At 37.0% G+C, this 26,831-nt stretch overlaps 1 protein-coding gene across 6 annotated transcripts in view; it reads left to right on the top strand.

The window, feature by feature from the left end:
* Positions 1 to 26,831, top strand: part of VPS13B (vacuolar protein sorting 13 homolog B) — a 431,250-nt gene that overhangs the window by 316,939 nt on the left and 87,480 nt on the right. For all 6 annotated transcript variants that reach the window (XM_068183911.1, XM_068183916.1, XM_068183903.1 and 3 more), the window contains 2 exons: positions 4,936 to 5,073; positions 17,364 to 17,771. In XM_068183911.1, coding sequence (XP_068040012.1) covers positions 4,936 to 5,073; positions 17,364 to 17,771 — 546 coding nt within the window. The remainder of the gene's footprint in view (positions 1 to 4,935; positions 5,074 to 17,363; positions 17,772 to 26,831) is intronic.

The following is a 26,831-nucleotide window of genomic DNA, read 5'->3' as shown; positions in this document are numbered from 1 at the left end:
TAATGGAATAAATTTTAATTCCTCAATAAGTGGCACTAAAAAGACTAGTTGCTCCTTGAGTTTACTTGTGAGATTCTGTAAAAATAGACTGAAAGATACTGTAAAGTGACTCTCACTTATTAAATGCTCGTCCTATATTTAACAAAAAGGCATCTGCTAACTGTTAGTTTTTGCTAACAGAGTTTTGGCCATTTTTACTTAAATAAAAGTGGGTGCAATTGTTTTTAATGTAATCTCATAAACTGCTTTTATAAATATTTTTTTAAAATCTTTATTTGCTTTGTTTCAGGTAATGTAATCCAGATACAAAATTGCCTCATTTCCTGACCACTGTGCTCTGGGCATTCTTGGAAAATCTTTTTTCTATTTGTTTGTTTGTTTACTTTCAAAGAGGAGGTTGTGGTGCTTTGTTGTTTCAAGGGAGAGAAATTTCTCAGTAAATATCTGTTATGCATGGAATTTCTTCAACTTCCGCCAACCACTCATTTGCAAAAAACAGTCATTGTGAGGGCATCCAGAATTATTCTTGATTTTTTTTTAAATTTTATTTTATTTGACACCCACGCCTTTGATGGCAGGGGGTCCATGAAGAGCAGATGCAGTAGCTAAGACCACATGTAACCTCTGATCTAATGGAAAGCCTTTTCCAGGCTTTTGCATGAAAAGCAGCACAGGCTGGCTCTGCCTGATTCACTGCCTCTGTGTCAGCCTGTGCTTCCTACATGGCACAGAGAGGATTTAGGCTGTTTCCTTGCATGGCATTGAGGGAGTTCTGCTGGGGTGTCACCTGTTCCCCTCTGGGTGTATTTATGTCCAGTACATCTGCAGTCATGGATGAGGGGGGAGCAGTGCAGCCCCCATCCCTAAAGCCAAATTGGCCTGGGAATGTGCATTCCTCAGGTTACTGTAAGTGCTCATTTTTGAGCTTCCCTGACACAGCACTTGTGAGTACGCTAGCAGAAATGTTTTTCCACTTGTGTTCTTTAAATTCCAGTAGAAACCGTTTTGAAAACAAGACCAAACGTTCCACTTCAGAGTTTCAACTGCAGAGATGATTGCAGCATCATACTGGCTTTGAAAATTGACTGCAGACCAAAATATGATTCATCCATTGAAGTAAAAGCACATTGCAGTGCTCGGTTGGGCTGGGTAGCGTTCCAGCGGAGCAGGCCAAGCCGCCGTCCCGTGCTCGGTGGCCTTGTCCCCTGCCCGGGGCTCACGGGGCTCTGGTCCCTGAGCTCCCGCCATTAAAGCCTCCCAGAGGCTGTGCTCCCTTTGCTGGCCTGGCTGTCAGCTACGAAGAGGAACAAAGATACATTTTGGAGAATGAAAATCTTCAAGATGCAAAGTTTCTCCTGCCTTCCTCGTTTCCTTTCCCCTTACTCCCTCTTCAGAAGTTTGGGGTTTGCTGTCTGCTGTTAAAAGGAGACCAAGGGGATAGCAGTGAAATCAAAAGCTTGCAAATTCAAATCAAGTTTAGGAAGGTATTTCATAAAGTGAAGTTTGGAGCTGAGGTCTGGATCTCAGCAAGGCTAAAAGTTGCTTTGAATGTTTGGTTGAATTCAAAAATAATCTGAGGGGTTTTTTTTCTTTAATTATAGAGGGGAGGGAGGAAGGCAAATGTGAATCTGCTGAGGTTTCACCTTTTCAGTTTTACAGATTTTAAATTACAGTCTTGTAATTTAAAGTTTTGTTGATCTGTGATAGTTGTCTCACCATTTTTCTTATGCTGTCACAGACAAATTTTTCACATGGTGTAGAGGATAAAATTTCTGGCCATCTTCACTGCTCCTCGCTTCTCAATCCTTTCTTTTCTCCATCTTGGCTTGCTGTGGAGTAATTCTAGCCTCTCCTTTTACTTATATATGTATCCCCTGGGTTTTCTCCAGCATTTTCTTTATACAAATAACTGCAAATTTAAGTGTTGATTTTTGGAAGAATCATAGAAAATGGAAATGGAAATGACCTATTATAATACATTATTCAGAACCAGTTCCCTGCTGATGCATAATTGTTCCCAATTGTATATTTTATAGTGTTCTGTCAAGTGTATTTTTAAACATTCTGAATGCCTCCATCATTTCCTTGAGAGACAAGAGTTCTTTTTCTAATAGCTCTTCTCATCATGAATTCCTCACTTTTCATTCTAAAATTCTTTTTTCTCATGCAGTTGCTTCTCTATTTCCTGTGATTTTGGCATAGGGATTGATTGACTGATTGATTGATTGATTGATTGACATTGCTTTATTCCTTTTCTGATTCTTGATCCTATGAAAATTCATATGCTGTTTTCTACCTCAGAAGATATTTTAATAGGGATATACATATTTTAGTTGTTTGACCCTTGAGATATATATTTGGAACTCCCCTCAAGCTTTTGATATACATAAGCATATTCAATTTTGAAACCTCTGATTTTAGCTTTCTTATCATTACATAAAAACTGAAAACTGGCATATTTGGCTCGACAGCCAAGTCTGTTACCCAGGTTCCAAATTAACTCTTGGAAGCACTCAAGCTGGCTCTTTGCATGGCCTTTTGATATTATTACCTCTGATGCAAAATTGTCAGTGCAATACTCCTGCTTCCAAAATTAGGTCAGTTTCACTTGAACTTAAAAAATGCTTGAACTCAGTAAGACCAGTGCTGGGTTAAAAGTAATATATTTAGTTGGACTTCTGCATTGAGGTTTCTTCATGTTGTGTTCCTAATATGTAAATTTTTGAGTGCTTATTATTCATATCCCAGTCCTACAGTGCCCCAGTTGAAGAAAAGATGACAGTGCTGCACTCCTTGGAGACATGACAGAGCAAAAAAATCTTCTGAGAGTCCCGTGGTTGCTTTATTTTTTGGTTCTGTGTTTAAGTGCTGCAGTTCTCAGTAGCCTGAGGGCAGTTTGTGTAGTTAATGAAATATGTCACACAGGGATTTTCTGCTGTGTAAGTTCTTTTCATCAGAGATATTTTCTGCTTGAAAGAGCTACAACTTTGAAATAATTATTAGGTATTTAATAATGTAAACACATCTTAGGATAAGAAGACTACCTGTAAGTGTATTTTGCAAAAGAAGTGTACAGCTAAATGTAGTGGATTTTCTGAAGAGCTGTAGAAGATACAGGTTGCTATATACAGTATGTGATGATATCTTCCAGAAATGAGACAAAATAATGGCATATTGCAGTGTTTTGTACCATATTGGTACACCTAAATGTTTATATTAATACTTACAGAGGAACAGTAATTTAGAGATAAATTTAATCAATTCAGTGATATTCATTGAGCAATATTCAGTCATTTTTACAACGCTTTACACTATGTATTCTGAAAAACGTTAGAATGTTAGCTGTTTATGATGATCTACCAGCAGAAAATAAGAGATTATTTTATAGATCCAGCTCAGAGACCCTTGTTCAGAACAGCTACAAATCTGTGTTTTGGAAAAAATATGTACCTTGGTGGTAAAGAGCATGATGATGATGAGTAACAGTAGTAGTAGTAGTAGTAGTAGTATACTAGAAAAATGCCAGACACAACAAGATATTCCCTGAAACAGTTACTATAGAAAAAGGAGTATGCCACACCACACTCATTATTGTAATTAAAAGAAGAGGGTTAAGAAGCATAAAAGTGTAGAAATTCTCATGGAAAATACACAAATCTGTTGTATGCAGTGACAGGTCTTAAATAACTGTTGAGAGCGGACTTTATAAGTGTGTAGCAGGAATAGAGGGAAGAAAAGGCTGTAATGTATATGCCATACAGTACAAATACTGCTGTAAAGTCATTGCCTGAAAATTGATCAAATAAAAACAAAAGAATGTGCTAACTTTTGATCTTTTCCATATAGATCTAAAGTCATGATCAATTGGTTTCAGTAGGTTCTTTGAAATCACATAAGGGTTCATGTGTGCCAAGTTTTATATGAATCACATGATAAGGTCAAGAAACACAAATTCCAAAGCTGGCTTTATATACCCAGTCCACATATGACTGTGATACCACAATACCATATGTTGACTATAACAGTGAATATGTAAATCCTGTTCCTGAAAGGAATTAATTCTGTAAAACTCAAAGTAATTATAGCAGTTTTTAATTGACTGAAAAGGAGAGAACAGCTTCAAGAAAATCTCCTTAAGTTGAGGATGAGACAGACATTCAATGATTAACATAGCAGACTCGATAATAATTTATAATTTAAGACCATAATGCCAGAATTGAGAATGCTCATAATGAAGGTCATAAGTCCCTAAAGATTAAAAAGCCTTTTTCCCCAACTGTTTTTACTATGTGTGATACGTGGAAAATTAAGACAAGAATAGCCCTTGGATGGATTTAATGTACTTCTGTAGTATTACAGACTGATCAAAGGAACAAGGTGGTACCCAAGAACAACTACTGATTAGCTATTGAGTGAAGCTGCAAAGGGACTGATATAACTGCTCTGTTGTCATGCTCTGTTCCTGAGCTCTCGTAGCATTCTGGTTTTTTGCCTTTATAATTTACCTTTCCATTATTATTTTCTCTACTGAGCAATGATGATATAATATAGTAGCAGGTTTTGAGCACAGATTCTCTTAAAAGGAGTCCTTAAGTGTCATAACTTAATCATTAATTAAAGCTGAAATTGTATGTTTTATTGATGTGTGAAATTGTCTTGTTTTATTGATGTATTTTACTCATGCATTTCTGCATGTTTTGTAAATTTTTTGTGATTAGGGCTTTGTCCTCTTGCCTGTGAGTGCATGCATTATTCTACACAAGCATCTATCTGTCTGTAAGTGCAAATGCTATGTAAACAGTTATATTAGGTATAATATTTACCACATTACATTTAAAACTCTTTAATTTTGTCTCGTCAATTTTGTATGTAGCATTTTGTAATAGATCATATTCCTGGAATATAATTAATGACTTTGATGATTATCATCTGTAGATCCTGGGAAGACTCTACCAGAAGCTCTGGATTATTGCAAGATTTGGTTGCAGACAGTAGCAGGAGAGGTAGATGCTAAAAGTGGTATTCCACCTCCTCTTATCACTGTGCAAATTAAAGACTTCCTTAATGGACCAGGTACGTGCTGCACTTTAATCTTTCTTTGCTAATGTAATCTATTTTTAGATATGTACACATGGGCACAGGATGGGGCCCTGAGCAACCTGTTCTCGTGCGAGGTGTCCCTTCCCATGGCAGGGGAGTTTGAAGGAGATCAGCATTGAGGTCCTTTCAACCCTAATTATTCTATGACTCAGTGATATCAGATAATCAGAAATGTATTGTATTCCTAGCTCATGAATGTGAAATTTTCCTCCAGCAATTACCCTGAATGAAAGTAAAAACTGGGGAATGGGCAGTTCTGGACAAGTCATTGGTTTAGGGTTTAATTATTAATTTTCTTCCCACAGTAAGTTTAGAAAGGCTGAATTTGTCAAATTTCCAGTGGAATTAAGCCTACCTGCCTCTAGTCCTAGAAAACTGAAATGTTATTGCAGTTGTGTTTAGAAAAGATGACTTTTATAATGTTTCTGAAGATTTTTCTAAGCCATCTTCTCTTGGGTTCTTTGAAATCTGGATACATGGCTCTGGAAATTCCAATCACCCAAAGTGCTAATATTGTAAAATCTAAAAATTAGTGATATTGTGTTTCTTTAATTAATCTAAGTGGTGTAGTGTAGAGGTTTGTTAGCATTTGCATAATAAAATGTGACTTGAAAATCCACTCCTAGAGCATCAGAAATTCTTGCAAATTGCATTCTCTATTTTGTGAAGTATGTATTTATAGCTACATTACAATGAAGAATAATTGAGGTTATAGTGAAAGCTAGAAAATACATAGTAACAATTTTCTCATGTGCATGGTTTGATGAATTATTTAACCTATTTTTTTATCCTGAATAGCCTCACTTCACACAGCACAGCTGTTATTAGCCATTTAGTGAGGAGCTCTTGAGTACAGGATTTCCCTGTTCATTCAGTTGCATCTTCATACAGTCTTACAGCACACTATCTAATCCTGGATCTGCAGCAGAATTTCCTTTGCATGCCTTACAGCTGTAGCATCTGAGCACTACAAAAATACTAATTTACCTGCACAACCCTCACATGGGTGATGGAATACTATGCCCTTGCCATTTCACAGAAGACAACTGAGGCAGAGGAGCATTAAATACTTTCTCATTTTATTAAGGTTATCAACTTAAAACACACCATTTAGTTTTCCAAAGTACTTGAAAATATTAAATTTGATGTAAACACAGCTCATATTATCTTGGGGTGAAGCAGAAATCAATTCTGAATATCAACGCCCAAGCCATCAAACTGTGTAACCAGTGAATGAGACACACATACTTGACTCCTGACTATAAATACTGTGGATAAGTAGCTTGAAAAAATGTTTTTTTGCGCACAGGCAGAAGTTTCAAGGAAACAATAAAGTATGTGAACAGCCTCATCATTACCCCTTTCTTTTTGGTTTTCTAGCTATCTAAAGACATCATTTCAGTGGAGACTTTTAAAACCACTTGACAATGCAGAGCTTTTGTTATATTGATCCATATTTGGGTACATTATTAGGCCTTTGACTCTTCAGGCCTACTGCATGTTCTGCTGCTGTTTGAGAAGAAAATGGTTAATTGGTTGATTGGTTTAATTCAATTTTTAAAAATGGTTAATTGATAGTAATGATGGCTATTCATTCTAATCAGGAACAGCACAGGAGGGGTTAAGATACCTACTATCAGGGACTTTTTGATCACTGCTGCCAGAATGGTTTTCTTTTATCCTTCTGTTACAGTTCTTACATGTCCTTATCCTTCCTTCTGTTCTTATATGTCCTCTGTCCCCACGTTTGTCATATTTCCATTTCCCAGACCCTTCATTTGTGTATTCCACTTCTCTCAAGGTTCTCACTGTAGTTTCCAGGCACAGCCTTTATATTTAATTTATTACACACCTGAGGGTGTTTCCCTGATGCTGTCCTGTCAGCAGGACAGATTCCTAGTGAAGCATGGAAGTTGGCACCAGCTTGCAAAGTGTATATTCACAAATAGTGTAAGTGTTCACCCAGTCTCACCAGTTGAGTTGTACCTTGCATTAGTGTTAAATCTCTCCCCTCCATAGTGTTTTGCTGAATAGGGAACCGGAAAACCATAAATTAATGCATCATAATCTTCAATCTATTTATTCTTGCAAAGCATTTAAAACTTCAGCGATTTCTTCCAGGATCTATTGTTAGCCAAAAGGCTTTTTTTCATCATCCTTTGCTGCTAATTGGAACTATCATTACACATGACTCAACAGTAATTTCTCTGAATTTTAATGAAGTGTTTGCAAACGTAGTATAACAAAACAGCTCCACCATCCCTTGCAGATTTTTCTAACCTCAGCTGTTACCACTATGAGATCCTCTTCAAATAAACTAACCTTTACCAAGAAGCCTTCCTTGGGGGATGGAAGTTTCGTTGGATGAGTAATGGAAGGCTTATTCTGCATGTGATTGCATCAGAACAGCACATGCAGAGAGTTACAAGAGCCTGACAGCTCCTCAGCAGGCTACTGGAAAATGAGTTACTAACTGCCCTGTGGGACAAGAAGTCCCCTAACCACAGCTTCTTCCAGGGTGAGGTAGCTTGGCCGTCAGCAGGCCTGGAGAAAGTGTTACACCACCAGATCCTAGCTCAGCTGGCAGTTGTTCTTTGAGGACAAGAACCTCAGCAAAACTCCCAAGAGCTCTTGCAAGAATCAACAAACAGTATGTGTGATGGGAGACAGCTTAGCTAATAATTTGAATAAATAAAGGCACCGATGGGAGGCAGCTTAGCTAATACATTGAATAAATAAAGGCACTGCTGGAGTAGAGTTATGTTGCAGGCCTTGACAACTGTTCTTATTTTATGAATATCTGGCAAAGAATGCTTCCACTAAGTAACCTATTTTCTAATGACATAATGTGGGTTTCATGGTCATGTATGTATATGTGGTTTATAACTGCAGTAAGTAAATTGCTGAAATGCATTGAATGTACTGGAAGATGCTGCCTGTTGGTTACAGATGATCAACTGCTCTGAAAAGTCAGCACATTTTTGAAAGCTGTGCCTATGCAGACAAAAATATGTAACAGTTGGGAAAGCTATACAGTTTTCTGTGTCAATTTCAAGTGTCCAGAGCTCAGTGGTTTAATTGTAATGCCATTTTTCTTTCAAAATACATTTTTGGTGTGCTGAGGTTAAATTTCAAATATAAGAACCAAACATGCCTATATTTTATAGTGCAAAATACTATCGAGCAGTTAACAGAAAAAAATCTGCAAGTGGTTCCCAATGTTTGCTGTGTTAGATAAAACCAGTACTCCTTGCAAATAGTTTGTCAGCTGAAGTAGATAAGTAGATGGTGTTCCACAGAAGAATCGTATGGTTTCACCACACAGGAAACCTGGTTGTCAGTCTATATTAGCTTGGAGATCAAAAAACTACAGCAAGTAGCTAAACTTGGAAACCACTAATTAAATGAGAATAACAGGATACATTAATGCACTTCTTGCCACATGAGTTGATTATTTTGTACATTTTTGGCAACTAAAGAAAATCTATATTTCTTCCAGATTTAAGGTAATAGGATCCTAGGAGAAATAAGCATTCATCATCAGGCCTGTGGGAACAAACCTCAACTTTAACCCCACAATGTATTAAAGGACTATTCGTTCTCTTTTTACAGAAACTAATTATGTAACATTTTTAAAATTCCATTTACATCACTTTGCATCACCCTCTATCTTTTATATTCAGTCTGTTACTGGATTGTACATCTAATTTTTGTCTAATACATAAAAGTGAACTACTTATTGCTTCAGCATTAGATATAATTAATTATGTGAGGAACAAATATGACCATCTTGTTTCAATAGGTTTTGAAAAATTACAGTCTTTACCTTCTAGTCCTCCTTCTGGATTTTTCTTAATCACCTTTCTTACCTATAAAAGCTGTCTTTGATGTAGTCTTTCTGGATGCAAATTATACAAGAACATGTTTATGAAGTACAGCTTTATAAAACTTGCCTTAAAATACTTATACACTCAAATTGTGGATGCTTTATACTGAAGTCCTCTTTCCGCAGTAGTTTCTTGGGAAGGCATTGGGTTAGATGTGAAATAATGGAGGTCCTTGATAATTCACCTTTATAAATAATTTCTGCAGAAGACAATATCCAAATAAACTCAGAAATGTTGTGTCCCACTGAAAGATAAAGTGAGAACTGGGGAGCTCATGGGTTCCTCTTTCATGCCAGTCCCTCCACACATGATTTGGGGGCCACCAGGGGTACAGCAAGGGATCTTGGCTTAGGTGTAAAAAATGAACTGAAAAACTGAATAATCAGAACTGCACCATGGCACACTCTCCAGCCCTTTTTCCCCACTGTTTGCAGAGGCAACAATTGTATCCATTACCGAGGTCAGTGGTTTGGAGAAACCTGGAAAATAGCAGCTACCAGAAACCCTCTAGAATAATATCTCCAGCAGGTGATAGATTAGTTGGAACAAATTGGAACCATTGCACTTCAGCAATCCTGGTTTCTTTCAAGCTGTTTTAAAAATGTCGTCATTTTAATACACAATATCAGCCCTGCGGAACAGTCCACAGCAGGTTAATTTGAATCATATGATGTATCACTGCCCTCAGCTGACATGAGCTCCGTTCCATGTGTGAAGCCATAATAAATCCATTCCCAACCGAGGCAAATTCCCTGTGAGAAGGTGAACTAATCCAGGCCTCACACTGGCATGTTAGCCCTCCGTAATTGAAAGCAGGGCCACCTGTTCCCAGCACAGTTAGCCTATAGAGAGAAAATTAGCATTAGATCAGATACTTAATATATTGAAAAATCATTCATACTACTTGCAAGTTCAGCTGTGGGCTGCTTAGCATGACATCATATATAAACCTAGGAATGTGCCCACTTGATCCCAGTTTAACAGTTTTGGTAACCATGGTGTTTGTTAACTTTGAAAGGAGAATTTTTTGATTTAATGAGAGCTGACACGTGAGAAGGGGAACTAGCCAGGGTGCAGACTTTTCTAATTAACTCTGGGTCATTTGCAAAACTTTTGAGCTTTTTAGTAGGGCTTTTTTTCCCCTTTGCTCTTTTAGAAACAAGTTTTTAAAGTACTGACACTGTAGCCATGAAATTATATTTATTTGATTAAGAGGGCAAAGAGTAATATTCCAAACAGGTGTACCAGCCTGTAGGTATTGCTTTGGTCTTGACACATCTATTGTCTGTAATATCAGTGTAATAATAAGTAAAATCATCAAAGTACCTTTCTAAAAACAGTGTCTACAACACTTATTTTAAATCTAGTTTCTTATATATCTAAGTACAGAAAATTAAAACTGTGCACTGGGGCCACATGGATAAGTTGAAAAATTTTCTTATAGTATTTTTCAGTCTATTGGCATTCGTTTAACACTTATTTCAAGCATTTGCTCCATTTTTTGAAACCTTCTATTTTTTTTTCCTATGTGTGTCTTAATATAGATGTATTATTCAGCAGCTTAGCAGAAAACAGAGAGTTAGTATTTATGGGTTCTTTTCTTTTCCACAAAAATGCTCCATGACCTGGAGCAATTTATTACATCTCACTGTATTGTGCTTCATCTTCCCTGACTCTCTGTTGAGAGAGTTAATGTTTCCCTTAGCCAGGGTTTTCCTTTCATGATAGTGCCTCCTGATGTCCCTGTTATAATTTTTGGCCTCACCATCCAGCCCTTGGCACACTCCTGTATTGTATTGAGCTGTATTTGGTAGCTGCACAGTTGTTTAATTTCAGTCATCATCTACTGAATAGCAGTAACCTTCCATTGTTTATTAATGGCATCTTTGGGTTTCTTGACCTACAACAATTTATCTTGGTTCACTTGTGACAGTTTTAAAAAATTAAGAGAATTGCATCACTCTGAGCCTTGTCTGTGATCTCAAAGCTGGAGCTGTTAATGTCTAAGTGTCACCTTCATGTAATGTCAGTGACATAGTAGGTCATGGAAGAAGTTGTTCCCGCTGGGGAGCCCCCGGTATGGCTCAGGGTGATTAGGCTCCCTGAAGGCTCTAGTTTGCCATATTGGCCTTGGAGAGCCCTTCTGTGGGGCTGCAGCACACAGCAGCGGGTAGGAATACTGAGCAGTGACTACCAGTCTCTTCTGGACTAACTGGTATCTGTCTCACAGAAGCAGAAGGCAAGATGGACTGCAGATGGCCTCTGAAGCCTTGTCTCAAGTTTCTTCCTCATTTTCCCTTGATCCAAATTGGGAATGATGAATTAGAGGATAAAAACAATTAGTTTGGATTCTTCTTGCTTTTCAATTTCTCTTAATTTGTGTCTCTTTTGATGCTTGACCAGACAATTGAGAACAGTACAACTGGTCTTTTCTTTACATGTCTCTTTCCTATTTTTATAAATTTAATTTTTGCAATTCAGCCATTATCCTTTTGCTGAAGGGCCACCCTGACTCCAAATCAGAATCAGGACTCAACATTACCTTTACCTTCCTCATATTTCCTCTGTTTAAAGTCCCTACATCAGGATGGGTGGCTAAAGGAAAAAGAATATCACTGTTGGTAAAATGTTTCATGCCATCATCTGCTCCTCTCCTGTTTAGGACTAGGAAATTAAATCATTTTAAGAGTTTAGGATAAACAGTATTTTTTTTTCTATAGAAGTACTGTATATTAAGAAGTTTAATATTTTACAGCCTTCTTGGGGAAGGGGAAAGTGAGATCCATGTCCAACCTCAAGGAGAAAGGCCTGGACTTTTCTGTTTTAGCTGTGAGAAGTAAAAGATCTGCTGCTGAATGAGGGTTACGGAAAATGAATCAATACTTAGAAAATGGCATATTTTTCTCTCACACATTCCAACATTTCTCAGTCTTTAAAAAGATCCTAGTCTTATAAATGACTGAATCATTAAGGTTGGCAAAGACCTCCAAAATCATCAAGTCCGACCTTTGACCTAGCAGTGCCGTGGCAACTAAATCAGAGCACTAAGTGCCATGTCCAGTCATTTCTTGAATACTTCAAGGGATGGTGACTCTACCACCTCTCTGGATAGCCCATTCCAATGCCTGACCACCCTCTCAGTGAAAAAATTCTTCCTGAACTGGACTTCCACTGGCACAGTTTGAGGCCATTTCCTCTTGTCCTGTCTCTGGTTTCCTGGTAGAAGAGGCTACTCCTCACCTGGCTCCAGTGTCCTTTCAGAAAGTTGTAGAGACCAATAAGGTCCCTCTTGAGCCTCCTCTTCTCCAGGTTAAACAACCCCAGCTCCCTCAGCCGCTGTTCATAAGATTTACTCTCCAGACCCTTCACCAGCTTCATTGCCCTTCTCTGGACACTCTCCAGCCCTTCAATGTCCTTTGTCTAGTGAGTGGCCCAGAACTGGCCACAGCACTTGAGGTGTGGCCCCACCAGTGCCCAGTACTGGGGGCAGTTGCTGCTCTGGTCCTGCTGGCCACACTATTTGTGATACAGGCCAGGGTGCCATTAGCCTTCTTGGCCACCTGGGCACACTGGCTCATGTACAGCTCCTGTCAACCAGCACCCACGGGTCCTTTTCCAAGAAGCAGCTTTCCAGACACCTTTCCCCCAGCCTGTAGCACTGTATGGGATTGTTGTGACACAAGGGCAGGACTCACATTTCACCTTATTGAACCTCATAGACTTAGCCCATTGATCCAGCCTGTCTGTATTCAGCTTATAACTAATTTTCATGGCATTTACTTTCTGGTATTTAAGATTAAGAAAATACTATGGTAGTTTTTAAGTCATAGAAGTAGTAACATTTTGTACATTAACTTATGGCATATATTAGAATAAGCCCACTGAAGCTTCCAGCTCCAGTAAGAGCTGGAATTTATCTGGAACAACCATGCTAGGAGCTTTTGTTATTTTTGTGTTGCTTAATCATCCTTAACCCTCTGAATAAAAAGTCCTTTTGAATAATTTAATTATCCAAATTCACAGATGAAAATTTTATCTTCCCAATACAAATTTGAATGTTATGGAGAACAAGGATAAAATATTTATAACCCTGATTTTTTTATCTGAAACTCTAAGAAATAAAATGACAAAGAAAGAAATTGCTTCAGACAGAAATTTCAGAATGCTGCTCAAAAGTTTTCTTTTATAGTTGTTATGATTTAGTTCAAACAGACCATATTGAATCCATTGGGTTTTTTGTAATAGATTTCAAAATACATAATAAATGTAAGTAATATGATGACTAATGGGTCAAGTGAAGTTGGAACTTTTAAAATGAGAAAATAGCTGGAAACGGTTTTCAGGAAACTATTCCAGTTGATTTTTGGTCCCCCACAAGGTGTACATTAACATAAAACTCCGTAGAATCGCCTCTGGGACCTGAATTCCCTCTCTGATTTCATTACTCCAAAGTGTTTCTTTTTCCTCCACTGTTAAGTCATCTCCTGGTGTGGTGGGAGCATATAATAAGTGTAATTTATTTATATTTATCTAATCTCCTTTTAACTCACTAGTTATTTCATCATTCTGTTTCCTAGTTGCTGTTCAGAAAGTTGTGAAGGCTAATTAGAAACTAATAATTGAAATACATGGATTTACTGGGTAATCTAAAGAGAAGTAGTAAAGAAATTGAGGAAGAGAAAGAGCAATTCACAATCTACGCTCAAATGCTATACAGTAATCAGAAATTGCTTTGATAAGAAGTAGCTCAGTTTGCTTTAAGCATAACAGAAGTAACTCACTTGATGCACTCTATTTGCAAGCACAGCAAGTTTTTCACTTTTTTTTTTCTTTCTGGAAATAGATAACACCTGGCAAAATAAGTTCTTGCTAATACTTCTTAAATCTAAAGAATGCATTGGGTTATAATTTTGGTAGCCAGTCACTAATAGGCAAAGGAGAAGCTGATGTAATTGAGGAGTTGAAGATGGCTTTGAGCTACCTTTTCCTCTGTGTTGATTCTGATGTAATTTTGGGCAATTCAAAGAGTTAGTTGAGTTACAAGAAGCGAGTATAGAATCTGCACTGTGTTATGTGCTGATCTTCCCACGGTGTTTAAAATAATCTTAAAAAAACGTTACACTTGGATTTTACACCCCAAAATTTTTATTCCAGTTGAATCTCTGTGACTCATTGATTTTAAAACTCTTTTTAGCGCATTTTGACTGGTGAAGCTGCTGAATATCTATCTTAATCAACTCCTATAATTAGCTCTTCATATTTCATCAGTTTTCATTGTTCTGTCCATCACTTAAATATATTTTCCTTAGAATGAATGTTAAAGTTTCTTTTACATCGCTAAGGATAATTTATAAAAGAGGCCAAAGACTAAAGATTGCTCAATTGTGTTTTTTCTTTTCTTTTTGAATGTTATACTTAAAATACCAAAGAATCTCTTTACATAATCTTTAACCAGTTGTGAAAATAACCTATATCATTATGAGATAGTTAAAATATTTCCAGTGAAGGTTCCAAAGTCACATTTTCTGCAATTATGCTTCTGGCTGCCACCACATTCTGTCAGGGCTGATTTACTGGATAATAATAATTTCATACAAAACTTTGTCAAGTTATCAGTCATGACAAGATTTTTCTGTGTGACATGGATAGTTTCCAAACAGAAAAGAGGGAAGTCATTTGCATTTCTCTGGTGTCCTGGTGGCCCTTTTTTTATTGCCTTCTTGGATGAGTGGCCAAGAGCAGTGATAAAAGCACAGGCCCAAGTGCCAAGTGTGTTCCACCACTGAGCTGCACCAGCGCCTTGTGTCTTCTCTGCCCTGGCCGAAGGAAGCCCCAAAAGTAGCTTCTGCCTTTGTGTTCATCTCCTTTTCCATCCTTCACACTGAGTTTGGGTGTGTTAGGCTTTGGGTTAAGCTCTTGACATCTGTTGAGTCAACTTAGGTCTAAGAACTTTTTAGCTGTCAGGGAGGTTTCTTGTTTTTTTCCCCCTTCTGGGGTATATTACCATAGGAAAGTGCTGGCAATTAGATGTGTATTAGATAAAGCAATTAGATGTGAAAGTTGCCATACCAAGGAATAAGGGTTCTCCTTTATTAACTTAGAAACTTAATTTATTTAGCAAAAGCAATAAGTAACTTCTATTTATTTTACTCCTTTCTTACTACAGTACTAAGGGAGAAATTTAAATTTATAAGGAAGTTGTTTGGTTGGTTTTTTTAGCATTTCATTTTAAAAACACTCCATTTGACTATTGTAAATAAATTAATGTCATAACGTCACATAGGTCTCTACCTTTCTTCCTAACTCCTTTCTCTATTCAAAGGTAGGAGAGGCCCAGTGATGTCTGCATAGAAGGCAGACAAATCTTGGGATATTCCAAGTGCCAAGAGGGTAGGGAGTTTTTCCAAAGTATTGTGACATTTTTCTTCCATAATTTTAATTAAAATGTCAATACATAAGGATTTTGGAAAATCTTCCAAGTTGATCTTGTGTAGTTTTGGATGCCTGAAAATCCTCACAGAATCATTGAGGTTGAAAAAGACCTCTGAGATCATTGAGTCCAACCTGTAATCAACACCGTGTCAACTAGACCCTGGCACTAAGTGCCATGTCCAGTTGCTTCTTGAACACTTCCAGGGATTGTGACTGCATCACCTTCCTGGGCAGCCAATTCCAGTGTTTAACAACCCTCTCCAATCCTGTTTTCTTCTAATGCCCAGCTTCCTCACTTTGGTACTTGCCTTCCTCCTAGGCCCACATATTAGCTAGTGTTTTGCCTGTTCCTAGTCTAGTGTGGAAGGCTTTCAGTGCAAGAGAAAGCATTTTCAGAAAACCAGTAACTAAAGTTCTTAGTTAAAAATAGCTTTTCAGTCTTACATTTGTTAGCTGTAGCTTGTGGAATAGTGCAGACATTTTTCTAAGATTGTTTTGGTTTTTTTAGTTTAGCTATGACAGATCTGACACAGACATTAATAAATTTCTCTTATCTTTGTAGAAAATGTGCCAGATATTTTTGGGGGGAGGGGATCAGCAAAGTTCTTTGTCACATGTCTGTGAGTCTCTGAAGTCTATATAAACCTGTTCTTAAAAGCAGCACTGAAACTCTGCCCCTACTGCCCTTTACTGTTGGTGTAAAAATTTGCCTAAAGAATGGGAGATTGAGCTCATTAGTTTGCATTGATGTTAAGAGTAAGATGTGATCCTGGACAACTAGAAACCAGTTTCTATGAAATATTCATTAACCTTTGTAAAACTTTCAACAGACAGTGTTTCCTGTATATATTTATAAAGAAACTCGAAACTAAGTAGTGCTGTTTGAACATCTCATCTAGTTTAGGTATATGCACAGAATTTTAATCACTTTTGGTTCATGGGGTTGGGGCGGTAGCAGTCAAGCAGCAAAGGGAAAAGCTCTTTTCCCTCTAACCAGAATAGCTGTCTCATTACTGGTCAAAAACTGAATTTGAAATGAAAAATCCTAAAAACTAAGTTAAAAGCTGGATTTCTGTGAGGAATTGTAGCATACTGATGCTGCAGCACAGAAATAAGTTTCAGCTTTCATAAAATTCTGCTTCCTATCTGTGAAATAATTTTGGCAATTCCTACATCTCAGCTACCAAGATATCACAATTAACAATGTTGTTCATATTAATTGTGGTTCCTAAAAATTCCATGAGTCTTTTAGTAGTCTGAGAAACACCAAAATCCTTTTTGGTGAGGAGACGAAAAACATTTTAAAAATAATAATGACTTTTTAAAAAAATTTAAAGCAATACATTATTCCAATCTCCCTGGAAAATGAGGAAATCTAAACATACATCAGTTTTTGTATTTGCTTTTTATTTCACATTTCATCTTGAAAATGCATTGAAGACTGCTGCATATGAGCTGTGTAGGAAACAACACAATACACGTTATTCACTCATTTAAATGTGTTGAAAATGTTCGCTGTTGGCTTTGGAGTTTAGTCAAATAGTTCTTCTGGATATAAAACTCAAGAGAATGTGAAGTATATTTTTATTCTGACACAAAAGAACAAATGTATCTCCCCTCCTACACACTCAAATAAAGTGTGTGTCTTTCAGATAGCTGTGGTGATCCCTGGGAAGAAGCAAGATAAAATCCACATTGTGCCATGTTTCTTCCTTTAAAACTGTACATAGTGATGGTTGCTTACAGTATTTTTAATTATTTTTTAATTCAGATTTATTGCTAAAAATATTGTTTTGTTATGTTTTAACATTGATTCAGTCCTTGTAATGAAACATGGTGGAAATATGATGGAAAAGCTATTGCCACTCAATGCTTATATTTGCACACAGCTTGAATAATTGCACTATAGCTTATCGCATTTCTTTCTCCAATTCTCCCCTACAGCTGACATAAATGTGGACATATCAAAACCTTTGAAAGCAAATCTCAGTTTTGCCAGACTTGACCAAATAAACCAGTACTTGAAGAAAATCATGACCACAAATGAAGATGTGCCCAGGAGGGAGGCTGCTTCATCAGCTGGCATTATTCCAGATGAGGACATCACTTTGATATCCAGACACCCCAGTACAAAGGACTTTCTACCTGCAGCTCACACCAGCACTGTGCAAAAGGCTTCAATGCAAGAAAACTTGTGGCAAGCTCTTTCCTGCTTCCAGAAAATTTCCATTCACACCGTGCAAATGGTTGTTTTGATGGAAACCATCCCACACCCCAGTAAACCTTGTTTGTTAGTCTCTTTCTCCAGCCTCAGTGGGAGCCTGAATATTAAAAGTGGACATAAAACTGCAGGTAAGAGGGTTTTTTTAAAGTTGGAAGAGCTACTGGTTTGTGTAAGCGGTGGTCTAGTGACCGTTTCAAAGTGTGGGGCAATGCAGGGAGCTGCTGCAGCCAACATCATAAATCCACAACAGAAAATAGCAAATCCCTCATAGACTCTATTACCTAAGTTTTCCTTTCTGTGAGGGAGCACCCAAGAATGATTAATTCTGTAGTTAATATCCCCTAGCTTGTAATTACTAATTCATTGATGGAATTCTGGCTAAAATAGTGGTTATGAGAACCAACTCCTCTGGTATTCCAATAATTTATTCCAATAATTTAATTCAAAGGGCAAAATTTTGACAGTTTTTACTCTGTAACTAGATTTTCTTGTTAAGACCTTTGTTTCTGTCTTAAAAAATGTAAAAATAATTGTTCAGAGCCCTGACAGGTGCTACTATGTAAATATTGGGTCATGCTGTTATTCTCCTCCAGATTTATGAAGTTTTCAATTTTTACATGTTTCCTCTGCACACCTGAGAGTCACACAGGGAAAACAGGCACTCTTGCCTCATTACTGAAGCACTGCAAGGAAATTTTATGCCTTGGGTACAATTAACCAGATACCAGAGACTCATTTAAAATGGGGATATTTTGAATGTCATTGTAAATTTTTTATTAGCATTTCAATAAAATTAATAAGATGGTATATTTCCATGGTGTGGAGATGAGCCAGATGTAGGTAGTTGGAAGAGTAGCATGAGAGGTAGAATGGTCTCTAGCTGAGAGGAACAAGTTGTTGGCCAGCTGAGGTGGTGATTTATTTCTTTTTCATCAGAAATATTTTTCTTCAGGCCAGCAAGTTCCAGTTCTTCTTTATTGTTTTAAAAGCTAAAAATGAAAAGTTTAAGGTTCATAGGACACGAAAACCCATGAAAGTGCTGGGGCCAGAAACTTTTGATTTATCCATTAATAAACAGTAGTGCAGGCAGGAACAGTGCCTGTGTTCCCACCCTTTTCCACTCGGATCACAACTCTAGCATAGAAGGCACTGCAACTGAGTAAAAGCCTTTATAATGTGCTTTAAATAGTTTTAGTTTTGTTTCTGTGTCATAATCCTCTTCCCTTCCATCGTTTCCCCTCTATCATTTGTGCATTATCTGTCCCATGGTACGTTATGGTGTCCACATCAGGTTTCGATACATCAAAGCTGGGCTGCTCCCTCACTGTTCTATAAAGCAATTTGGCAAACTCACACTGTATTTCACTTACCCTGGAGGTTTTCATCCTCCCAGAAGGAGGACGTACCTTGCCTTGCATGTTAAGCCTCAGAAACATTTTCAGCTATGAAGTTCTGTTTCTTAATTCTTCTGGCAGTCTGAGGAAATCCATCTTTATTTTACGCGTTCTAAGCCATACATGAATCTTCAGTATGGTCATAGTCTGGCAGGCATTGTGAAGTGGAGCAATACTGATGTCAAATCTAATGAAAATGGACATTAGTTATTCTATATAAAGAACTTCTATAACCAGAAAATTAGTAGACATTAACAGACGCTTTTCATATTTTTTCCAGTTAAAAATGTTTTATCTCTATAAAAAGAAAAATACCTCTGCATGAGGTTTTGCATACTGTTGTGATGGTTCGATAAATTAAGTTCTAATTAGAGCAAAAGACACACTTCCACACAACTGATTGAAATTGTCAAAAAATCTTTTAAGAAATTGCTTGGAATTTTTTTTTACAGTTGTTGATCTGAATTTAAAGTGCTGATAGAAACCAAGGTGGAAATTACAACTTCAGGAGAAAAGATAAAATACTCAGTGAGGGGGGAAATGGTATTATAATCTTATGTTAAAAATCTTTTAGAAGAATACCACAGTTGCTAACTAGATTTGTTTTATTACTACAAAGAAATTATGCAAGCTAACCCAATTTTTAAAAGTTTTTAGCTGTGTCTTGAGAGGAAGGAGCATTTAAATATCTCAGTTCTTCACTACTGTTCTTTTTATAAAAGGTTTTATAGATACACCTTTTGAGCTGAATAGGGTTAATGTCAGGGTTTTTTAATAGAATGAAACTAATACATGAATACTTCCCCGTGTCTTTGATTTTACAGTCGAATAACTATTGTGACCATCTGCAGCAGCTGCATTTTATGAATTATTTGCTGAACCAAGCTAAGCACAATGACAAAAGTAGTCATCTCAGATGTACTGTTAAAACAGAGGAAGAAAAAGGAGCATTGCTTGCCTTTTGTACAGTATGGCCATCTGCTGTACAGATGTTATTATATAGAATGACTTCAGATACAATAATTGTAGAAAATTTTCATTAAAACCTCAACAATTTGCACTTGTTTACTTGAATCTGCATAACTCCCCAGTGAGACAACACAATACGCTTGGGGTTTCTTTGGTTCTCACTAGCTTATTCTTTGATCCTTTTTGATGTGCTGACTTTAATAAACATAGTTAAAAACACTATTCAAAAACATCATGGAAAAAAACTACAAAGGAACAATTATAGCAGTAGAAACTACTCTAATCCCTTACTTACGCAAGCTATTTTTAGTGAAATCTGGTTTTTTACACGTTTTATGTGGCAGTGTTTTATAAACAGTGTAAACGACCCCTTTTCCAGATGAGTTTTAATGCAGGAGATGAAGTTGTTTTGTAAGGAATCCTATTTGCTAGGAATTACCGAGCAAAAAAACCTCACAAGAATATATATTGTCGGCATTTTCCCTCCCTTATAGGGGGAAAATAAAAGTGCATGACCTTGTGTATTGCTTTCATTTCTTTTCAGCTGAAATTAAGAATAAAGCTTGCTATCCAACTTTTTTTTTTTTTTAATTATCAGTTTTCCCTCTAGACTTTACTGGTTTAATCATGGAAACTAAAGGCATTCTAGTTTCATTTTTCTTCTTAATTTCTTACTAAACTAAAAAGTTTTAGCTTCTGAAAAACAGAGGGGCTAATTAGTTGAATGATTTCACTTCTAACAAAATTAATTATAATTGTTGAACACTAACAGTGCAATTGGATCAAACTAAAACACCTTTATTTCTATATATCCTGCTGCTCTGTTGCACAAACCTAAACTTTTAGTGTGTCAAGGGACTTCATCTTTTGGACATTTTTCAGGTTTTAGTACAACAGTTACTTATAACAACATGGTTACTATTTCTGTTAGAATACTTATGTTCCCCTCTGTATTCATGTTTAAATACTCACTATTTTGCTTTTAGTAAAGTAATACTGTTGTAGACTCTATTGCAGTGTACTGGCGCAAAAAGAAGAAATAACAAAACAAAATCCCTTTTCAAAAAAAATTTACTTTAAAAGAGGCTACCTTTATAGTTTTCCTGATGCCCTTAAGGATAGGGCTTTGTCATACTGATGTTCAATAAAACAATTACCTCGAATCATTTAGTATTTTGTGGCTTGGAGTTACAACTTAAAACTTGTACACGTTTTTTTGAATACCAAATACTTAGCTTGGCAGCTTATTTGTATTGTTGATGAAAACCCCAACTCCAAGAACTGCTGTTAGACCTGGTTCAGTGATTTTTGTCCTCTGAAGTACGTGGCCTCTTCATTGTGGCATCTTCCACAAATGCTTAGAGCTCGAATCCCATGTACCCAGTCAGATCTGAGATTGCTTGGTAGCGTGCTTGAGGTGTGTGACTCACTCCTTAACTGTCACAGGGCATTAGAATTGAAATAAGTTTTAGCAAGAAATACTAGAAAATAGAATGCAATTCTAAACATATGGCTTTCCGTTTAGGTTTGTAGTTGAAATTAGCACTACCTACCTGCCAAATGAGCAGATAAATTAAGAGAAGTTGAGGACCATTCTTTCCCCAGAGTGAAAGACAGCAAGAAGCCTGTAGCCTCTCAGTGGAGCCTTATTTTACTCTGGCTGAACACGGGAGGGAAGTCGTGCTGCTCAGTGTCTGAACTGAGAGAGTTACGGACATAAAATATTCCCAAGATCATACACAGAATTCCCCAGCCCTTTGTCCCATATGTAGAGATGATTGCTTTAGCATATAAATAAGGGGGAAAAAATAAACACTACTTGAGCCTATGATAATTGCAAGTATTTTTACTAAACCTGAAAATAATTACATACTTGAGATCCTTTACAGAACTTTTAGAAATTAAATGCAGATATGAATTGGTATAGCACAAAGACCAAACTTCAATTTGGAGTTAACTAACTCCCTTGAGAAAACTCTGCTAAGGCGTTGTCATAGCCTTTGGATGCTGCAGATATGCAAGTTAGCCCTTGGGGAAATAAAACTTTAAATTAGATATGACTACCTAAAATAATATGCAGCAGTAACAAGCCATTTACAACACCCAGAAGGCATTTGTTACTTTTAGAAAGAAATATAAACTCTTTCCAACACTTGAACAATAGGAAATTAATTCTCTGTCAGTGAAAGCCAGAGGACAAACTAAATATTTAAATGGCCACTGAGGACTGAGGTGGAAGTGCAGCTTGTAGACAGCTATACAAATCACTAACAAACCTTAATGAATATTGGGTGTGGGCATCAGGGTCCTGTCAGATTTGACACTGTGTCCCAAGTAGCTTAAACCCAACACTCAAGGAAAGGTGGGGACCTCATCAGGTCTCTAACATCTGGGATTTTATTTGTCATTTTGGCATATCCTGCAAGCGCAAAAGAAAGAGTAAAAGGGGATTATCCTGACAATGAAATGAGTTACTGAATCTTGTGATAATGAAAAGCAGAAGAATTCTAATTCCTTTCTATAGTCCCTGAGGTGGAGGTGCGTTTATAGTTCTGCAGGAGTATAACGTAGGAGGGAAGAACAGATGGCCTAAAATCCATGAAACAAGACACCATCTAATCCCAGGACTGAGTACCACTATTAATCCTGGTCAGATTCCCTACTGATACTTTGTAATAGCGTTCAGAATTGCTACTGATGAACTAGCATGTTAACTTCAGAGAGTAAAAAAAAAAAATAAATTAAAAGTTCCTTGAAGGTTGTTTGTTCAAGACAGTGTGCACTGATTTTGTAGACATGCATTTGCTATCTGAGTTACACAGCCTTAAAAATATTTCAGATGAAATTTGATTCAGAACAAATATGGTTGGGTTTTTAATCTCTTCAGCTTTTATTGTGAAATTAATGACATATTTTTTACGACTGGAGTTTCTTTTGATAGTGGCATCCCACTGTGTATGTGGCAGTAGTAGGTGATACAGTATTTACATGGAAGTAAATTTAATAGACCATTTAAATTCATGAGACAATAGATATAACAGTGAAAGCTGGATGTTTTCTTTATACATTTTATGCTTTCTGTGATGTTCTTCTGGTTCAAACTTCATTTTTCAGTGTGAGGTATAGGTCACGGAGGTTAGACATTATTTCCAATTGTAGGGATCAGTTACTTACGCTGTTTAAATTGTTGATATACTGACATGTTTCTTCTTTTTCCATGTCAAGAATATTTTTATGGGATGGAATCACTAGCTTTCTGCCCAGACAAAAGGTGAAATTTCATAGGAAATTCAGGTTATTGTAGCTACACATGTCCACATGCTGCCTTGTGCTAGCTCAGTTACTTAGGTAGCTGATCAATGGGTTTAGTCAGGGCACTCATTTCTCTGAAAACTAACCCAATACTAAAGAGTTTGCAGCAAGATTGACTCCTTCAGCTGGTTCACTGGACGGGTACACTTTAATGATCATGCTGGCACAAATGAGAATTCAGAGAAGTATACAAATGAGGACAGATTAAAGGGAGAAGACTGGAATATGCCTGGACCTGGACTGTCCTTGATCCTCAGGAGCCACTTTCCAAGAGTGCAGGGAACCTGTTTGGTTTGTGTGGCCTGGGTGTATGTGTCAAGTCTTGAACTTCCCAAGCATAATTGACTGGGTTAGAGAGGCCCAAATAGAGCTCAGCTGCTGCCAAGCACTATCTGCAGGATAGTTTATTTATAAAGAAAAGTTACCCTCTAGTTCATGGACGATTTAGTTTACTAAAGCAGTTAAAATTCACTGAATCAAGTGTTAGAGCCAGAGGAGCAAGACATCAAAGCTGTAACTCTAAATCAACTTTGTGGTGATTAAATTGGATACATTTTGAGTGGCATCCACTATTTTGTAATGCTTCATTTGCTGGACAACCATTCAGTGTCTGATTTTTCAGTTGTGCTATGTATCTACAACTTTAAAGATCAGTGACATTTGTAGGTACCAGCTATCTCTTGAAAATAAGCCAAGGTTTTCGACCAGCCACCTAAAATTAAGATGTGAAAATGCACAGATCTTTTTCTAAATTGAAGAATATCCTCATGTCCATCTGTAGAGCTGGAGTAAGAATTTTTAGCTGCTTTTCTGAAACCTGGTCTTATCTGAAAATAAGATGTTTATGATGAAAGAACCAAGTACTACTCATATCAATATAGCAGTCACTTTTGAAAGCTGGACTCACAGATGCAATATTAACACTATTTTTGTTGGTTTATATTATGCATTTTTCACCACCTAATTGGAATAACATAAGGCAATATGGAGCTTTACAAATATATTCTAAATTATTGTACTCCAAAGACAGCCTTGACCAATAATTAAAATCCCTTTGGATCTAAACTTTAATATGCCCTCTGTGATCAGGCATCACAAAATCCAAAATTGCCAAATCACCAAGTGAATTGAGATTTTTCAGTTATTTAGTATGCAGTAGTGTAATGAACGTGATGTACCTGCCCAGTTATTCTTTAAGGGAGATGAGCTCATTTCAAATAGATAACCATCTTTGACTCCTCTTCTGATTCATCACTGACCTGAACTCCATTTGAACCTTGTTAGACACAAAACAAGCAGGATTCCTGGCCTGAGCTATAAAATATAATTAAGCCCTTTTGAAATGATGTGTAAAAGAACATAGCTTTACCCCTACTATAACTACTACCACCACCACAACCAATAAAGTTAAATCAACCACTGCCTGTAATGGATTAAAATAATAAATGTTCCTGGATTTTAGTGTTTGAAGTACTTGAGGAAAACAGGCTCCCAGCAGCCAGTACTGCTAAATGCATGGGGACATTTATTAGTGATGAATTCAAGGGTTTGGCCTGTTTAAGATCATTACTTTCTGTTTACCGTGTGTTACACATCTCATATTTTTACAGAGCCCATATGTATCCCAATGTAATGCTGCAAAATTCTCTTTCACTAAAGAATAGCTAATTGGTAACATGTAAGTATTGTTCTCGTGGGGAGAATGAAGCATCATAAGAGTCAGCTTGATACTAATGAGAAATCCAGTGCGGTCAGTGGATTGTTGACTAAGTCTCTCCTGGAAAATTGTTCTTAAAATTGTTCTTTACTATGCTTCGCCATTTGTTTGCTACTGCTGTTTCCAGACTTGAGTAAATTGGCTGGCTCTTAAATTAACTGTAGTATTTCCCCTGTAATTATTTTCACAGCTTTGTTACCCTTTCGTCTCAGAAGATGGTTTGTCAAGGATACTTGTCAACAGAGCATTGTAACTGTAGTGTAACTACCCTGTATGTGTTGTATTTACAGTTTTCTTAAGAGGAAAGAATTGTGTAGGTAGTTGTACCAATATATTAGCTATAATGGCATATTTACATTTTAATAGCTGTCTTAATGTCAATGACAATCTGAAAGTAGCTACTGAAGTTACAAATGTGAAGAGTGAATGGTCAGAACCAAATATCATAGACTATCACTTTAGTAGAAGGTAGTAAGGAAAACCACTTGCTAATTGATCTTCAGCAGCAAGATTGTGTCTCTGCCACCCAGGCATGGCGGATCCATGGGGGAGCCTGGAGTTCTTCCTTCACAGGGCAACACGATCCCTTGGGTGGGAAGACATTCGACAGGCTGCTGCTGGCAGTGAGACCACATGGCTCACATGCCCCTGAGCCAGCATGGCTGCATCTGTGCTCTGGGACACACTCTTGCTTCTGAGCTGCCCAAACTCAGAAAAGCAATTTTCTTCATAGTGCTATTGTTTGTAGCAAAGCTACTGGCTTTTCAAAAGAGAGCTAAGTGCCAGTTCAGTACCATTCGCTACCTTTGTTAAAATACATGTGTTTTCATTTTCTTAATTCTCTCATCCCCTATTGAAGTTTACCAATGAAAATCATGCTCTGTGTTGCATTAGGTGACAGTGCAGTGAATCAAACAGCATTTGCAGCTAAGGAAGAGCAAATGCACTGGGATTAATAGAAGGAAAAAAGCTCCTTCTATATTTCTGCTCATTGCATTTGGAGTTGATTCCAATATCAACACTCAAGTGTTTTTGAAAACAGAAGGTCCATGGTTTATGTCAAAACATTGTTAACCAGGAAGAACAAGTAGAGCTCTTTTTTAATACCTGTATTGCTTAAACTCTAAGTGATTGTTACTGTAAGGCAGGGATTGTTTTATATATTTGCTGCATCTATTGAAACGGGCCAGCTCTTTCTTTTTCTATTCACACAAAAGGATTTATGCACACGTGGCAGTTTAACAAGGATGAAGCCTCCTATTATTGACAAATGCTAATGCAACTCTACTATAATTATATATAAACCTTAATATAACTATGTGTAAAACTGTGTTAGGGCACTCAGATTCTGTGAGATGTCTTTATAAATCTTAGCACAAATCAAGTATATACTGACTAAAAAAAGATGTCAGAATATCAAAATAAATGTCTTTAGGTAAATTTTTTTTCACTGTTTTGTTGTAATGATCTCCATCTTTAATTTTGGAGCCAGGTAATCTCTTGAACATGACAAGCTAGCTATTTTTTAACCCTTCAACGTAATTTCCAACCATATAAAAATACCTGGATATTCCTTTTGAGCATATGTCATCATAAAAGTAGTCCTTGCAATAGCACACAGAAGCCTGGTCTAAGTTCTCTTTTGCTCCATTAGTGTAGATGTGTTTTGTGGTGCTATTGTGTTTCTGGCTGGAGTCTGACAGGGGAGGGCTGGCAGCATTTTTTAAACGCTGTCCAAAGCAAGTGCTTCATATTTATTAGTCTCTTGGAGGAGTATTTTAAAAGTCATGAAACTA

The sequence above is a fragment of the Anomalospiza imberbis genome, chromosome 1 (genome assembly GCF_031753505.1).
Source record: "Anomalospiza imberbis isolate Cuckoo-Finch-1a 21T00152 chromosome 1, ASM3175350v1, whole genome shotgun sequence".
In the NCBI taxonomy this organism is placed as follows: domain Eukaryota; kingdom Metazoa; phylum Chordata; class Aves; order Passeriformes; family Viduidae; genus Anomalospiza; species Anomalospiza imberbis.
The sequence above is the reverse complement of the archived record's forward strand: the minus strand, read 5'-3'. Positions and strand labels throughout refer to the sequence as shown.